This window comes from Cupressus sempervirens, chromosome 5 (assembly GCF_028749045.1).
Source record: "Cupressus sempervirens isolate cs-2001-9-10 chromosome 5, ASM2874904v1, whole genome shotgun sequence".
Taxonomy (NCBI): domain Eukaryota; kingdom Viridiplantae; phylum Streptophyta; class Pinopsida; order Cupressales; family Cupressaceae; genus Cupressus; species Cupressus sempervirens.
The window spans coordinates 65,174,766-65,192,750 of record NC_143122.1 but is presented as its reverse complement, the minus strand read 5'-3'; the positions used below and the strand labels follow the sequence as shown (position 1 = coordinate 65,192,750).

Here is a 17,985-nt window from a genome sequence, read left to right as displayed (position 1 = left end):
CTGCTGGATGAGTCTTTGACTGGGATTGGTTCTTTTTATTAGCATTATACTGCAGGATATGTTCATCGGTTTTCTTTTGATCCATGTGTTGAGGAGTCGATGACAGACAGGTTTGGTCTGGGCTCTCGTTTTTGCTATCTACCGTGTAATGTCTATTCACCAGCAGCAGTGCATGGGTGTTATGGTAATGAGACAGTGGTCGGTGATTTGCAGAGTTGTGTTAACTGTAGTAGATGTACAATGTGTGGATTCTCTGTATTTGGTGCAGTTTCATGTGGGAGTGGTCACCATTGTAGCAGAGTTGGAGTGTGCATTCCGCATAACACAATGGGTCGTGGATGGTGTTTATTATGTTGACAGTTTGGGTGATCTACTCTACTTGGGGTCTGATATTTCGAGAGTTTATGCCTCATGGGTTCTTGACTGTGGCAGTAGTGTATTTGGAGCTCAGTTGCACAGTGATTCACGATTCATTCATGGATTCGTGTTGGTTATATTTCAGAGGTTGTTGTAGGAGCCTATGTTGAATGACAACAGTATAGTTCATGACTACATTTGGGATCCAGGTGGAGCGATTGGTTTGTTGTTTGGCCATTGCTTTGGGACAAGATATTTCAAGAAGGGCGGACTGTAATGTCCCCTTTTTTGACTAATGTCCCCGAAGGCTAAAAAGGGAAGAAATAAAGGGGAAAAGATATATTAGATTAATTACTTATAAGGTTATTAAAAATAAAATATTAATAAGTAACCTTATATTTAATTAATTTAATATTAAAGTGAGTAAAGTAATAAAATATCAAAAAGTCACTCAAAAGAATAAAGTAATAGATTATTCTAGAAGTTTCTTGAAGTTACTTATGAATTCTTTATAAGGAGCCTTTGGGGGGGCATTTGGGACATCTTGAGTTGCATATTCCTCTATTGTGCTGAGAGCCTTAGTGCTTGCATACTTGCCTGAGGGTTTGAAGACTCTAAGGTGCCAATTTCGGTTGTGAGATATCAACCCTAGTTGGGAGTGGAGGAATTGGTAATCAGCCAATTCATTTGTGATTAATTGGGAGAATATTCAGTGATTTTTGTTCAGCCCGTGCATCTAAACTTTGACATCAATTAGCAAGGAGAAAGGTTTTAATTTTTGCAGCGGAGCCGAAAAAGCAAAGTGAAAAATTAGAGCTGAAAAAGCAGTCCGAAAAAGTAGATCCGAAAAAGTAGTACGAAAAAGCAAAGCGAGAAAGTAGAGCCGAGAAAGCAGCCCGAAAAAGTGATCCGAAAAAGCAAATCCGAAAAAAGCAAAGCCAAAAAGCATGTCATCTCAGCTACTTATTCCAGGTTCTTTTGGTATTTACATTTGGCAATTGTAGATGGATACATTTGACAAGTAATATATGTCTTTTTGTTACCAAAGTATTCAGTCATTGTAAACATTGAAGTATTGAAAGGAAATCAACTTAATTCAGTTGTTCAGTTTGTATGCCAAATGTTTGTAAAAACATCTCATTGCATAGTCATTCATAGGATGCATGCCAAGTGTTTGTGAAAATACCTCTTGGCTGTAGGTGTGCATTTTACATCAAAATTTTATGTACTTGCATTTGGAAAATAATAAAAAGAAGTTGCATATCACTTTGATTTCCAATTAGTTATTTTGCAATCATTTGTATTCATCAATATCATTGGCATTCAAAAATCATAGCAAAACAACAAACATCAGTAAACTGAGGCTACAAGGGACGTGTTTGACAAAATTCCTAAGGCAGAAAAATAGGGATAAAACTTCAAAAATTGTCAAGGCACTTTATAGTCTCCCTTGTACCTTGGGTAAGCTTGTGATGAAGTCCATCGAAATGCTCTCCCACTTCTGCTCAGGAATGGGCAAAGGCTGAAGTAACCCAGCTGGATGTGTATGCTCGGACTTATTCTGCTAGCAAGTCACGCACTCCTTCACATGCTTCAACACATCATCCTTGAGGCCTTTCCATGAAAACCTCTCTCTAATCTATCTATAAGTTTTGAAGTAGCCCTGATGGCCTGCTAGGGGTGTATCATGGCAAGATTGTAGTATTTTCTCCTTCAATTTTGATTCCGGTACCAAGTAGATCCTATCCTTGAAGTAAATCACATCATCAACTATCTTGTACCTGTCATCCCGAATCAATCCATCCATCAACTCACAAACAAATGTATTCTTGGAGTACTGCACCAGTAAGATGGATTTCCAATCTACCGAAATCTTAGAGAGTGAGCAAGCTGAAGGCCTCTTGGAGAGGGCATTTGCAACAATGTTCTTCTTCCCCTTAACATACTCTATGTCGAAATCATATGCCTGTATCCTGCTAACCCACTTCTGCTTTCTCTCGTTCAAGTCCTTCTACTCTAAGAAGTATCTGAGATTGTTATGCTCTGTCCTCACCACAAATTTCCCCCCAACTAGATCTTGTCTGAACTTCGCCGAGGCATGCATAATGGTGAGCATCTCCTTATCATAGATGGAGTATAGTCTCTCAGCTCCCCTCTACTTACGGCTCTCAAAGGCGATAGGGTGTCGATTCTGCACCAATACCTTCTCCTGAAGCATCACACTCTAGAATGAAAGGTTGCGTGAAATCAGGAAGTGCCAACACTGGACAACTGCTCATCACCTCCTTGAGCTTATCAAAAGCTCGTTGCGCCTTTGCTGTCCAACAAAATGCACCCTTCTTGGTCAAATCTGTCAAAGGTGCCCCCAACTGTGAGAACCCCTTAACAAAACGCCTGTAGTAACTGCGCAATCCGAAGAAGCCTTGTAGCTCTGTAAGTGACTGTGGTGTGGGCCAATCTAGAATAGCCTGTATTTTCTCTTGGTGCACTTGGACACCCTCTGCACTGATCACGTGTCCCGAATAAAGAATCTCTCAAAGGTCGAACTCACATTTCGAAACCTTAGCATACAAGGACTGCTCCATGATGGTAAGGATCTCATAAAGCTGCCACCAAATATTTCGAGCGAACTAGTGATGAGTAGGGAGGCCACCGGATAGAGCTTTGAGCATACTATTGAGTTGGAAGAAGGGGCCAAGCTAGTGATTACTACCCCTTATCGCCATCCTAAGAAATTTAAGGATGCGATCGAGAAAGCAATCAAGGAATTGCTTGATATGGGACACATTCGTCCTAGCTCCAACCCTTTCGCTTCTTCAGTGGTCCTGGTGAAGAAGAAAGATGGGACCATGAGAATGTGTATCGATTACCGAGCCCTCAATAAGAAAACAATCAAGAACAGGTACCCGATACCCAGGATCGATGAGTTATTGGATGAGTTACATGGGGCAGTATATTTTTCAAAGATTGATCTTCGATCAGGTTACCATCAAATTAGAGTGAGGGAACAAGATGTACACAAGATTGCTTTCTGATGGCATTATTAGTTCTTCGTAATGCCATTTGGATTAACTAATGCCCCTGCCACATTCCAGTCTTGTATGAATCATATCTTCAACAAACAGTTGTGTAAGTTCCTCTTGGTATTCTTTGATGATTTGCTCATATGTAGTAAAACTTGGGAAGAACACTTGCAATAGCTTGATGAGATCCTTACCATCATGGAGGAGCAGTCCTTGTACGCTAAAGCTTTGAAATGTGAGTTCGGCCTTAGAGAGATTCTTTATTTGGGACACGTGATTAGTGCAAAGGGTGTCCAAGTGCACCAAGAGAAAATATAGGCTATGCTAGATTAGTCCACACCACGGTCACTTACAAAGCTACGGGGCTTCTTCGAACTGTGCAGTTACTACAGTCGTTTTGTTAAGGGGTTCTCACAGTTGGGGGCACCTTTGACAGATTTGACCAAGAAGGGTGCATTTTATTGGACAACAGAGGCGCAACGAGCTTTTGATAAGCTCAAGGAGGTGATGAGCAGTTGTCCAGTGTTGGCACTTCTTGATTTCACGCAGCCTTTCATTCTAGAGTGTGATGCTTCAGGGTAAGGTATTGGTGCAATATTGATGCATAATTGACACCCTATCGCCTTTGAGAGCCGTAAGTTGAGGGGAGCCGAGAGACTATACTCCATCTATGATAAGGAGATGCTCGCCATTATGCATGCCTTGGCGAAGTTCAGACAGTATCTAGTTGGGGGAAAATTTGTGGTGAGGACAGATCATAACAGTCTCAGATACTTCTTAGAGCAGAAGGACTTGAACGAGAGACAACAGAAGTGGGTTAGCAGGATACAGTCATATGATTTCGACATAGAGTATGTTAAGGGGAAGAAGAACATTGTTGCAGATGCCCTCTCCAGGAGGCCTTCAGCTTGCTCACTCTTTGAGATTTCGGCAGATTGGAAATCCATCTTATTGGTGGAGTACTCCATGAATACATTTGCTTGTGAGTTGATGGATGGATTGATTCGGGATGACAGGTAGAGGATAGTTGATGATGTGATTTACTACAAGGATAGGATCTACCTGGTACCAGAATCAAAATTGAAGGAGAAAATACTACAATCTTGCCATGATACACCCCTAGCAAGCCATCAGGGCTACTTCAAAACTTATAGACAAATTAGAGAGAGGTTTTCATGGAAAGGCCTCAAGGATGATGTGTTGAAGCATGTGAAGGAGTGCGTGACTTGGTAGCAGAATAAGTCCGAGCATACATATCCAGCTGGGTTACTTCAGCCTTTGCCCATTCTTGAGCGGAAGTGGGAGAGCATTTCGATGGACTTCATCACAGGCCTACCCAAGGTACAGGGGAGAGACAACATCTTTGTTGTGGTAGACTGGCTCACAAAATACGCACATTTCTTTGCTATTCCGATAGAGTAGAGGGCTTCACAGGTGGCTAAGCTATTTTTCAGGGAGATCTTTAGATTGCATAGGCTACCTAAGAACATAGTCAGCGATAGGGCTAGCAGGTTTATAAGTGCTTTTTGGCAGGAGCTGTTTAGACTGACAGGTACTGAGTTGACACCCAGTACTAGTTATCACCCTCAAACTGATGGGCAAACAGAAATTGTTATTAAGTGGGTTGAGGGGCACTTGCGTAATTATGTGGCAAGACAACAGTGAGCTTGGATTAGGTGGTTGCATTTAGGAGAGTATTGTTACAATACCACACACCATATGTCCATTGGAATGAGTCCTTTCAGAGCTTTGTATGGGTATGATGCACCTTCATTCGTGGAGATGGCTTTTGGTGAGAGTGGGGCACCTAAAGAAAAAGATTGGATTCAGGAAAGCCAAGATATATTGAAGGCACTCAAGGATAATCTGGTAATGGCACAGAATCAGCAAAAGACTTATGTAGATAAACGCAGGGTTGAGCGCAGCTTTGAGATTGGTGATATGGTATATCTACAATTGCAGCCCTATAGACAGTCCTCTCTTAAAAAGAGTGGAGCAGAGAAACTAAGACCAAGGTTCTACGGTCCATACAGGGTTACCAGGAGGATTGGGGAGGTAGCATATGAGTTAGAGCTCCCTTTTTGAGGCAAAGTGTGATAAATTTTAATCTTGTTTCAAAGAAAATATATAAAATAACAATTCCCATGTTACAATTTATTTACAAATACTATCTTAGTCCATAATTGCAATTCAATCTAGAGAAAATTTTGGCCAATTAATATAAAGGATCTATGGTCGTACACAAATAATTTGTATGGAAAAACATAATTATCCTAAATGCATCGAAACCAATTTTTAGCGTATTTACAACAGCTAATCTGTAATGTTCCCTTCTAATGTGACCTTGGAATATAAGTATTTAATAAGATCGTAAAAGTTACTGATTTATTTATTCAATATTATTCCTGAAAATAAATCAAAAGGGTAAATATTATTTAGTTAAATTAATGAAGTACAAAGTGACTTTGTGGTGAGTTTAGTGGAAATTTAATACATTTACTTTTGTATTATCTCCACTAAATTCCAATCTAAATTAAAGGGGGTTAATAAAAAAAGCTCAGAGAAAAGAATATCATGAGGCAAGAAAAAGGAAAGCCAAGAGTCACTGCAATGTGCTATAGAAGAACAGTGAGGGGTTTATTTAGTGGAGGCTGAGTTTGTCATTTTCTTGGAGGACTTGGGAGCTTCAGGCTTTCAGCTCAGATTTGGCAAGATAAAAACCCTTGGCAATTTGGTTGATTGGATGGAAACCCAATTCAACTCTTGTGTTGTATTTGTGACGGAGTTCACAATTGAGTCAAATATGTGAAGAAGTTTCCATTGGAGACAAATTTGCTGATAAATTCCATTTGGGAGTTGTATATATTAAAATCATCCACTGGAATTCATGTCTATTAACTGATTTTGAGTTTGACAATTTAGCGCCTTTCAACACTAGCGATTAAAATTATAAATCCTTGGGCTTGATCATTTGGCATAAAGGATGTTTTAATAGGTTATAGCTTTTATCACAATGGTGCTTGGGCTTTAGAAAGGCAACTATATTAGTGGGCATATATGCAAGGTGGAAGTTTTTGATTTAATTCAAGTAATTGATGAACAAAATATTAAGTTATTGACGGGAGTGTAACTAATATTATCTTAGCTGGAATTAATTGGATTGGCTTCATCTGAAGGTTTGGGTGATTGTTATCGCTTAGCACAACTTTTGACAAGAATGAGTATTATTTTTGGGTTGAGTCATTCATATGATAGTCATTATTTGGGTCAAGGTTTGCGGATTTTAGGAGCTTTACTGCTTCCCTCGCCACTTACCAATGACCCTCGTGAGCCTCCCTAGGATGTGCACACCCTCTATGAGACCTATTGCAGCTCAGTTGACTGCATGACTCCAGAGGTTTCTAAATGAACATGGTGCCACAGAAAATGATTCACAATGGGTTATGATGTTGTTCTATATATACTTGTTCTACAATGACACCATTCAAAAAACTAGTCTTGACATCCATTTGATGTATCTTCCACTGTAATGTCCCCTTTTTAGCATTCATAGCATGATGTTGTTGTTAGCCTATTTCCCCACAGTCCCGTAGACTAACCAGGACATTAAAGGGACTTAGAGGCCATTTGGCCTAGATAGTTTCAGTTGCAGGTCTTTCTGAGGGGTTTTGAGGCAACTTTGGGCATACTTACTATTTATAGTAAGTCATTTTAGATATGGTTGGACATCCAGTGGCAGCGGTATGTCGATGGTAATTGTTTAAAATTGGCAAGAAGACTTGTTTATCATTGATAAGATTTGCTATGCATTGATAAAGCTATTTTATAAAGTTAAATTTAAATATTTAACTTTATTAATGCATAGACTATAGTTTGTGGGAAATATTTAAATTAAAAGAGTCCTTTTTATTTTATAACACATTGGAGACATAAGTTACATAAAGGGAGTGATGTTTTATCCCACATTGAGAAAACGAAGGATTGAGCTCTTGTGAGAACACTATAAAAGAAAGGGAAGAGCTTCTCTTTAGTATGCTTGGAAATATTAAAAAAAAATGGAAAATTTTCTGGAGATTATGTCTCAATAGTTTGAAGGACGAAATCCCTTCAAGCTAGAAATCTTGACGCCATTGAAAGATATGGTCTTGAGATTCAACATTTTAGCAGTCCGAAAAAGCAGATACGAAAAAGCAGCCCGAAAAAGTGGAATTGAAAAAGTAGGCCGAAAAAGCAATCCGTAAAAGCAGTTCAAAAAGCGGATCCGAAAAAGTAGTCGAAAAAGCAAATCGGAAAAGCAAAGCAGAAGGGGTAGCATTGAAGGAAATTATTACAGTCATCTACAACCAGGTTCTTCTGTTAGTATTGCTTTTTAGGGTGTTATAAGCTTTCAGCTGTAAGTGTGCATTATACTAGCATTATCATTTTGTAATCCATGTAAATGCCAAAGTCTTGGCCATATTTCATGAGCATTGTATTTTTCATTGCAATTAAGAAGATAATAGTTGCTGGTGTCATTTAAGCAATTTAATATCATTATTTATCAGCTAGTTAGTTTGCATACCAACTGCTTGTAAAAATGTCAGTTGGCTGTAGGTGTTCATTTCTCATGCTTAGATCATATATATGCACTAAATATTGTCAAAATTAGTAGCACACTCATATTAGGTCATTGTGTAGTCCATTGTAGTCTTCTAGCACAAGATTCTCATTGATGCAAATTGAAGAAAAAGTCATTTGAAGCTAGCTGAAATACTATATCAGTCATACGTCCCTTGCATGTGAATTGTTTGATGAAATTCCTTGAGCTTTCATCAGCATTTTTGAGGGCAGATTTGAGGAGGGTTATTACATTCACCCTTTGAATGCTGTAATGACAATAATAGCTCTTACAGAAGTATATTAGGCAATTGGAGCAAAAGTTTCTTCATAATCAATTTCGACCTTTTGAGATTACCCCTTGGCAATAAATTTGGCTTTGTGTTTTTCAATACTACCGTTTGATGCATATTTGATTTTGATTAACCATTTTGAAGATACAACTGATGTGTCTTTAGGTTTGGATACGACATCTCTGACATCATTCTTTAGTATGGATTGATATTCCTCAATGTCATAACCCTATATTTACAAATAATGAATCCTCTAAATACTTTAGTCAATATTGCAAATAAGTATACTTAATAAATGATTGTGAGAATTTGGTATAGCTATGATACCATGTAAGAATTTGCCTAAGGCAAGAATGAAATGCCAAGATCTAGAAGCTCAAGAGATAGCACAAGAGAGACAAATGATGATCAAATGAGAATGGATATTAGATGATTGGATATCAGATAATTGGATGAATACATTAGAGAAGTGCCTTGTATATAAAAACAACTGATATGACTAGGAGTCAGCAAAGAGATAAGCTTAACAACTAAGCACATGTCCACCAAGAGTGGATTATCCTCCATTGTGCATGAATGTACGTGCAACAATGAGAGGATAAGAATGCAAAGTTGTATCTCATAAAGAGATGTAGTAGACAACATGTGCTCAATTGGAGTGCAAACTATTGTGTTGTCTACATGACAACTCATATGAATATGCAAACTTCTAGTTGTCTACATGACAACTAATATGCTAATACATTAAACTAAGTAAACTCAAGTAAAGTGTAATTGGTAAATACTTAATTACACTTGCACTTAAGGGAAATGTACTTAAGCTCACAAAAGCTAAATAATAATGCAAGATGGGTCCCGACTACTAGGCCATGTTAGGTACCCATGTACAATATGCAAGTGCAAATGACATATAATGCAATCTCTCATAAAGCAGAGAAAGAGGTAAAATCACATGGGAAAAACCCTCCTCCAAAAAGAGAGGAGAAAAATAAAGATGCATGTATGGATGGAGTAATTAAGACCCCACCATTACAACATACATCATGTATATACAATAGAGAAGTTTGAGAAGAACACAATCCCAAAAGAGGAAAAGGTCCCCCCCATAAGAGAGAAGTAGAACAAGAAGAAAGGAGACAAGGTAGTCCCCCCTCAATGTAGAATGCCCATCAGTGATAGGTGCTCCAAGATGAATGTAGAAGCTGATCCGTGACTGTTGAATAATGTTCCTCCCCTTAGGAAGAAACAATGTCATAAGTACATATGAGATACTTCCCCAATGTGTAGAAAGAATCCTCAAGATGAACGGTGTCTCTGAAAACTGCTCAACTGTCTCTGTGTCGATACTGACGGTCGCCCCTTCCAACACTGCTGAAAAGAACAAGTTTGGATCTAGCAAGGATGGATGTAGAACATATCCCAAAGAACTAACTCTCCTCGAATGATAAAGAGGCCTCCAACAACTGCTGTGCATAAGGATCCACAATCATATCAACCTTGAAAGACTGATCATGTAGAGAATGGACAAGAGGGTCAGAGTGTTCCCTCGCAACAACTAAAGAAGGATCTTCTTCATCAAAGAGAAGATGTATATCATCAATAATGTCTCCCAAATCTGCTATGTATGACTCCACAAACAAACTTGAAATGTCTATCAAGTAGTCATCCCCTGATGTTGGAACCCGAAGACAAGGTGTACCCAACTGTATTGAATTACATGGACCTATCACTGTAGCAATGTATGCATGTGAAATTTGCTGATGTTGTAACCTCATCATGATTCTGTCAGAAGGATCCCCTACAAGTGAGCCTGTTGAATCACTATTACTATTATTAGTTTTCACAATGTATGAAGTATAGAGAGAATTAGAGGATAAGCTAGGTGAACTTTCCTCAAAGTGAACATTCTTCTCTATGAATATCTCATGAGTCTCAGGATCCATAAGTTTATATGCCTTAACACTTTCTTCATATCCAATGAAAGTACAAAACCTTGGTGGTGGTGACTTGCATTCCCCTGAAGATATTTGTGCCCATGCTGGATAACCAAAAACTCTAAAGTGTTTCACAACTGGTTTTCTTCTACACTATGCCTCAAAAGGAGTCATTCCATCTAAGACATTATGAGGAGACTTATTAAGGATGTGATTGGCACTACTTATAACTTCTAGCTCAAGTGATGGATCAAGAGACTTAGCTTGAATCATGCAACTTGCCATTGACTTAAGAGTTCTAATCCTCATTGATGCAACACTTGTCTTTTGTGGACTAAATGCTACAGGATTCTGAAGATCAATACCCTCAAGTTCACAAAAGTCTCTAAGTCTTGACTTCACATATCTACTTCCGTTGTCCATATGAAGAACCTTGATGGCTTTACTTGATTGCTTCTCAACATGACTCTTGAAGGCTAGAAACTTATCAAACACTTCATTCTTGTGATCAAGAAAGTAGACCCATGTGTAGCGTGAAAAGTCATCGATGAAAGTGAGGACATAGTGACCCTTGCTAATTGATGTCACTAAAAAAGGGCTTGCTAGAACCGTGTGAACCAACTCAAGAACAACTGATGCTCTCCAAGACTTCCCTTTGTCAAACTTATCTTCTAGATGCATATCCATTGAACAAGTTGAGCATTCACCCTTAGAAAAGTTGATTGTAGGCAGACCTTTGACCATATTTTTTGAGCTAAGTTGATGAAGATAGCAGAAGGCAAGTTGTCCATACTGCTCATGCGATAATTTACTTTGTGATTGTGAATGTGTCAACAAGGCATGTGAAGGAGACTTAGGCACAAAGTGGGAGAAAGAATAAAACCTTGTGTCATGATTAACTTTACCCACTGCAACCAATGAATCATCCTTAAGATTTCACACCATTATTGAATTAGGAAGGAACTCAACTTTATTTCCACCTCCACAGTGAGTGATTTGGTAAATTGAAAGGAGATTGTTGGTACAGTTAGGAACATAGAGAACATCTTTGAACTCTCCTTTTTCCATCTAAACTTGTCCTTTCCCTTAAACTTCCACTTGTGTATCATTCCCTACAAAGATGTGAGGTACCTTAGATTGCTCCAATGAAGAAAAGTGTCTTTTTGAAGAACCCATATGATGAGAGGCACCCGAGTCAAGAGTCCATTCCCCTGAAGAACTTTAACTTACCATAAGTGCTTGCCCTTTTGCCTTTGAAGTGGATGGATTTGAATCCTTGGAAGCATTTGGCACATTGATTTTGTTCTTCCTAAGTAAGTTTTCCAACTCATATATTCTCTTAGTCTTGCAATGATGCTCATCATGATTTGGTTTCTTGCAATATGCACAAAATAGTTTATCCTTGTTGTTGTTTCCCTTCTTGTTGGAAGAAGAATTGCCTTGTTGTGAGGAGGAAGATTGTTGTGTCTCTGATTGTGATTTTGGCTTCCACTACTTTTTGTGTTGTTGGTGAAACTTTTTCTGCCTTGATGTGTTTGGTTCTTATTACTAGCCACCAATGCCTTGGACTTTGATGACTTGAGAATTCCTATATCTATCAACTTGGATTGTTCCAACATCAACATTTTTGCAAATGCATCAAATGAAGGCTTAGTGAAGGCACTTCCCATGGTCAACTTGTGAGTGTTGTAACTTGAAACAAAAGATGCATACTCTGAAGGTAGCCTGTTCAAAATGTGATGAACCAACTTATCATCCTTCATGGGATTACCACAATCCTTAAGTAGTGCTCTCAACTCATTGGCTTTGTTGACATAGTTTTGAATTGTGTCAAAATTCTTAGGATCCAAGAGAAGTAGACCATCTTCAATTTGGAATCCCTTTTCCTCATCCACCTTACCCTACAACCCTTCAAGTTTGTCCCAAGCACCCTTGGCATCCTTAAAGCTGGAAATGTGGAAGAAAAGATCTCAATGAACATAACTCCTAATAATTCCTAAAGCCTCGTTGTCTTTAATTTTCCAATCAACTTGTGCATCAGCATTAGTGGGCTTTACAATTGTACCATTGACATATAGATTTAAACCTTTTTCCATTAGTCTACTCCATACAATATCTTTCCATGTAGTATAATTATGTGAAGTTAAAAGTGGAGTTTTAGGTGAACCCATGATGCAAAAAAATAAGAGCACAAGAAAGAAAGAGAGACGCAAGAAAACAAGACACACCCCCCCTTTTCACTCAATCAAAGAATCCCCACCCCAAAAAAAATGATTTAGCACTTTATATTTAGTACAGGTACAGTAGCCACTTGCCAATTTTGGTCCAAAGTGGAACTTTGATTTTTCATATTTACAACTGAAAATATGAAGCTATATATGACTCAACAAGATAAGACACAAGACCTCTTAAGGATCTAATTAATAACAAGTGCCAAAATAGGTGAAAAATGACCAAATGCTGAAAGTACTGTCCACTCAAAATTACTCCAAACTGATACCAGATTTGGAAAGTAGAGAAAAAATTATGCATTTTCAAAAAAATAACATCTGAATATGTGTCCATATGAGCTTGAATGAAGCCTCTAAAGTTGAAAAAATTGGGATTGACAATTTTCAGAAAAATTCAGGAACAAAGATCACAAACAACCTGTAACAATGTGTAGATCACAAAATTCTACCCCAAAACAAAAAATAGTTACTTGAAAAAAGGAGTCTATATGAGGGAGATATCACTGTTTGAAAATCACCTCTGTAATTATTTTTCCTAAATCGCCGTCGTCGCACCTCCAAAAATCAAATGACTCTAGATTTCACTTCAGATGTCCGATTTTGATGAAACAAAGGTCGATTTGCGGGTTTTTTGACCTTCTAAATGTGATACCAATATCTGATTTGCACCAACAAGCTCCAATCTTTGCCTGCAAAAGAAATCTCTGCAGTGGCTATGCAATGAAATTCCTATAGCTCTGATACCATGTAAGAATTTGGTATAGCTATGATACCGTATAAGAATTTGCCGAAGGCAATAATGGAATGCCAAGATCTAGAAGCTCAAGAGCAAATGATGATCAAATGAGAATGGATATCAAATGATTGGATGAATACATTATAGAAGTGCCTTGTATATAAAGGCAATTGATATGACTAGGATTTAGCAAAGAGATAAGCTTAACAACTAAGCGTATGTCCACCAAAAGTGGATTATCCTCCATTGTGCATGAATGTACGTGCAACAATGAGAGGATAAGAATGCAAAGGTGTATCTCATAAAGAGATGTAGTAGACAACATGTGCTCAATTGGAGTTTTATGTGCTCAATTGGAGTGCAAACTACTTTGTTGTCTACATAACAACTCATGAATATGCGAACTCCTAGGTGTCTACATGACAACTAATATGTTAATGCATGAACCTAAGGAAACTTAAGTAAAGTGTAATTAGTAAATACTTAATTACACCAACAATGATAATAATGATATTGAATATTAAACAAATGTTTCATAAAGATGGTGATCATTAGCATCAAATATCAAGATAATCTTAATCAACAACATTTGTGACTGATGAAGATATTGACTAATAAGAGATAATAGTTAGTGATAACTTGATAATTGAAAATATAAGTATAATTGATAATTGACTTAAAGAATAAGTCAATAATATGAAATAAAGAATACTTTGTATATATAATTCTAGTAAGCACCCTTAAATAATATACTACAATATAATATTATAAATAAATAAACTTTTATTCAAGAAATGATAAACCGATTAGTTTATAAGTGCAATATAATACAAATATAATCACTAATGAGAAGGTACGACTATTGGAGAAGGGATCGTTCTAGAACATATTAATCTAGGAATGTTGGAAGATCGGAAAGGAGGGAATGGAGGAAAAATGAAGAGAGATTTGGGGAAGCATCCAATGGAAATGAGAAATACCATTGCATCAATGGCTTCCATTAAAGGCAGAAAAATGATTACTAGTAAGGACGACTATCAAGCATTCTATCCTCCGTATGGGTGACATGCATTAAAACAAGCATTCCATCGATAGACAAACTCAGATTGGATAAAAATTCAAATACAAAATAGCCATCATGCGGGGCAGAACAGAGCTCAAAGTAAACAGGAGAAGTGTCACGCAAGCCAAAGAAGTCACAGGACTAAGCGTATGTCCACCAAAAGTGGATTATCCTCCATTGTGCATGAATGTACGTGCAACAATGAGAGGATAAGAATGCAAAGGTGTATCTCATAAAGAGATGTAGTAGACAACATGTGCTCAATTGGAGTTTTATGTGCTCAATTGGAGTGCAAACTACTTTGTTGTCTACATAACAACTCATGAATATGCGAACTCCTAGGTGTCTACATGACAACTAATATGTTAATGCATGAACCTAAGGAAACTTAAGTAAAGTGTAATTAGTAAATACTTAATTACACCAACAATGATAATAATGATATTGAATATTAAACAAATGTTTCATAAAGATGGTGATCATTAGCATCAAATATCAAGATAATCTTAATCAACAACATTTGTGACTGATGAAGATATTGACTAATAAGAGATAATAGTTAGTGATAACTTGATAATTGAAAATATAAGTATAATTGATAATTGACTTAAAGAATAAGTCAATAATATGAAATAAAGAATACTTTGTATATATAATTCTAGTAAGCACCCTTAAATAATATACTACAATATAATATTATAAATAAATAAACTTTTATTCAAGAAATGATAAACCGATTAGTTTATAAGTGCAATATAATACAAATATAATCACTAATGAGAAGGTACGACTATTGGAGAAGGGATCGTTCTAGAACATATTAATCTAGGAATGTTGGAAGATCGGAAAGGAGGGAATGGAGGAAAAATGAAGAGAGATTTGGGGAAGCATCCAATGGAAATGAGAAATACCATTGCATCAATGGCTTCCATTAAAGGCAGAAAAATGATTACTAGTAAGGACGACTATCAAGCATTCTATCCTCCGTATGGGTGACATGCATTAAAACAAGCATTCCATCGATAGACAAACTCAGATTGGATAAAAATTCAAATACAAAATAGCCATCATGCGGGGCAGAACAGAGCTCAAAGTAAACAGGAGAAGTGTCACGCAAGCCAAAGAAGTCACAGGAGTATAAGACTCGACACACAACACTGCCAACTGGACTACGAATAATAATCACATCTGCCAATTACAAAGAACGAAAAAAAAGGACATAATTCAGAGGACAAAAAATTTTGCCACATAGGTTACTTCAGGTCAACATTTTTGCACAACAGGAGAGCTTTCAGATGGAAAGGACATGCCACACAAGCTAGAGAAATGGGACGAATATTAAACTCGAAACACACCAACTGGGCAATGTGGATGGGACTTCAAACCAAACAAATACACATCTATTCCAGTAAATGATAAGGAGGCATTCATGATAGAGCATCAGAGATTAATACTGAACAAAGGCTACACAATAAAGTAAGGAAGTAAATCAATAATCAAGGGAATGTAAGGTAAAAATCATAGAAGGTTAAGAATGAGATTAGAACATGGAAATATGCACATGACCAATCAGTTTATACAACACTGTGAATCAAGAATGGAGATATCAGTAAGATGTTTTCCCATAGCTGAAGGGCACGAAGGTTTCATAGCCATATATAAAGTAACAAATAGAAACAAACCAGAGATATTGCATAGTGATATCGTGGATTGAAGCAAAACAACTAAGGTGGAAAAATACCTTAAAATAGAGTCTTCGTTGAAACAAAGAACCTGTGACATTGGAATAGCCAATACTAAGAGGAGACTTAAACATTCGCATAATTCAAGGCATAGACTCTAAAAAAAGGAAGGAACTAGAAGTAATATTAAATTGAACAATAAGAGATCTGAGAGAGGAAAAGGTATCAATGATAGAGACATTCACAATTAAACTGGAATAAGAAATAAGAACTTCTGAAGAACGATGCATTTCTCATATTGAGAATCCTGAGACTAGAGGGTATTCCTTTGGAATGTCAAGTTTCTCTCACGAAGAAACTCAGAGATTAGAGGGCATTCTTTATGAATGTCAAGATTCCCAAATTGGGATCCAGAGAGAGATTCATTGAGAATCTAGGCTGCATAAGTATGTACATGCACACACACACACGCACATAATTTTTTTACATGTTTTTATACAAACGAATCCAAAGTTCAAACCCCATTTCAAAATTCTGCTGTACCAGTGAACTGGTTCTTCAATTCCCCTTGTCAAAGGATGATTTGTGTCATACAATCTTACATTTTTTGTTTTTCTGCTCTTTGATATATAGATTATTCTGTTATTTGATCAGTTGACATGCCTTTACCATCCTTTTTAGGACACATGCTTTGATTCCTAGGTTGAAAATGATTCAATTATAGGCTTCCAGTTGGGTGTATGAGCTGGTATACTTTGATTCCCAGATTGAAAATGATACAAAAATAGGCTTCCAGTTGGTGTATGAGCTGGTATAGTTTGATCACCAACACCTACATATCCAAACAAAAGTCCTACCATCTAGTCCTACCATCTGGAATCTGTTGTATTGTTTGTACACGCCTCCACAAAGGTGAATTTTGGTTTATTTAATATTCTGAAGGTGGGTAGATTAAGGGAGCCAGTAGTGGCTTCCTTTAAACTATACAAGTTCGAAAAATAGTTATTGGACAACAAATTTTAATTTTTTAAATCTATAATATTTTCAAATTATCAAATTATTATTTAATATTTATTATTTAAAAAAGGTTGTTTATACTATGAAATACTTATAATTTTAGTTTAGGTTTATATATTAAAAAAAGTAATTGTATATTGTGTGTGGGCTCTGAACCATTTCATACAGAACAGCTAAATGTTATTAAGTTCTTATTAGAAAAGAAAGTGCTGTCTGTTGCTCAACTCTGTATAGACATCACCAGTTGGGTGGTATTAATTTTTGTTGTCAACCGTTGCACCTTTTGCAGGAATATCTTGCTATGTTAAATAGAGATCTCATCACACGTCTTCAATCGGACTCAGGATCAGCTGAGAATTCTTGATCTCCAGTCTTTGGTGGTGACAGCCAAGTCATCATAAATTTTTTATATTCAATTTTTGGCGGTGAGTTGTGACAGATGGAGCTTGCTCATTTGATATAGGGATCTCATGCATGTCTGGCTATCTAGAGATTATAAATTATTGAAGCAGCTGCATGTTTTTTGGCTAGCATTTTGATTTTGGCTATCACATTTTGTATAAATGGGAATGATGAAGCTTAGAAATGCTTGTAGCTTTCTAGCTGGAGAGCTAGAAATTTAGAATCAAAGGGGATTTGTTCATTTTAATAATTCCATTCTCCTTAAGATCCAATTTCTCTGATATTTGGGGCAGGCAAGAAAAAATTATAATATCTTGTAGTATCCTGCAATTGTGTTTATAATGTAAACTTTTAGTTTGACAAGGAAAATAGAGATTAAGGAAACTTATTTTTCTCTTCAATTGCATATTGGATATATTATCGTACAATCAAGTGTGCTATTGTTATTGAACTAAATCTAAATTTTAATGCAGTTCCTGAAGCCTTTCAGTGTTCTTGTCATGCTATTTCATTCTCAAAGCTAGCAACATGTTGGTATGCTATGTTGTGACTGAATGCCACTGGTTCATTTATTTGCAGTCTATATTATTCACTTCAAGTTTTTTTCTGATGTAACTTGATACAAGGTAACTTTTTCTTTTTACCTCAAAT

General features: G+C 36.9%; 1 protein-coding gene across 12 annotated transcripts in view; it reads left to right on the top strand.

Annotated features, from left to right (window-relative positions):
* The window catches only part of LOC149554565 (uncharacterized), a 227,159-nt gene extending 209,424 nt beyond the window's left edge, over nucleotides 1-17,735 (top strand). For all 12 annotated transcript variants that reach the window (XM_089828619.1, XM_089828615.1, XM_089828614.1 and 9 more), the window contains exon 18: nucleotides 17,222-17,735. In XM_089828619.1, the coding sequence (XP_089684745.1) occupies nucleotides 17,222-17,296 (75 nt within the window). In that variant the 3' untranslated portion in view covers nucleotides 17,297-17,735. The remainder of the gene's footprint in view (nucleotides 1-17,221) is intronic.
* Nucleotides 17,736-17,985: the final 250 nt, after the last annotated feature.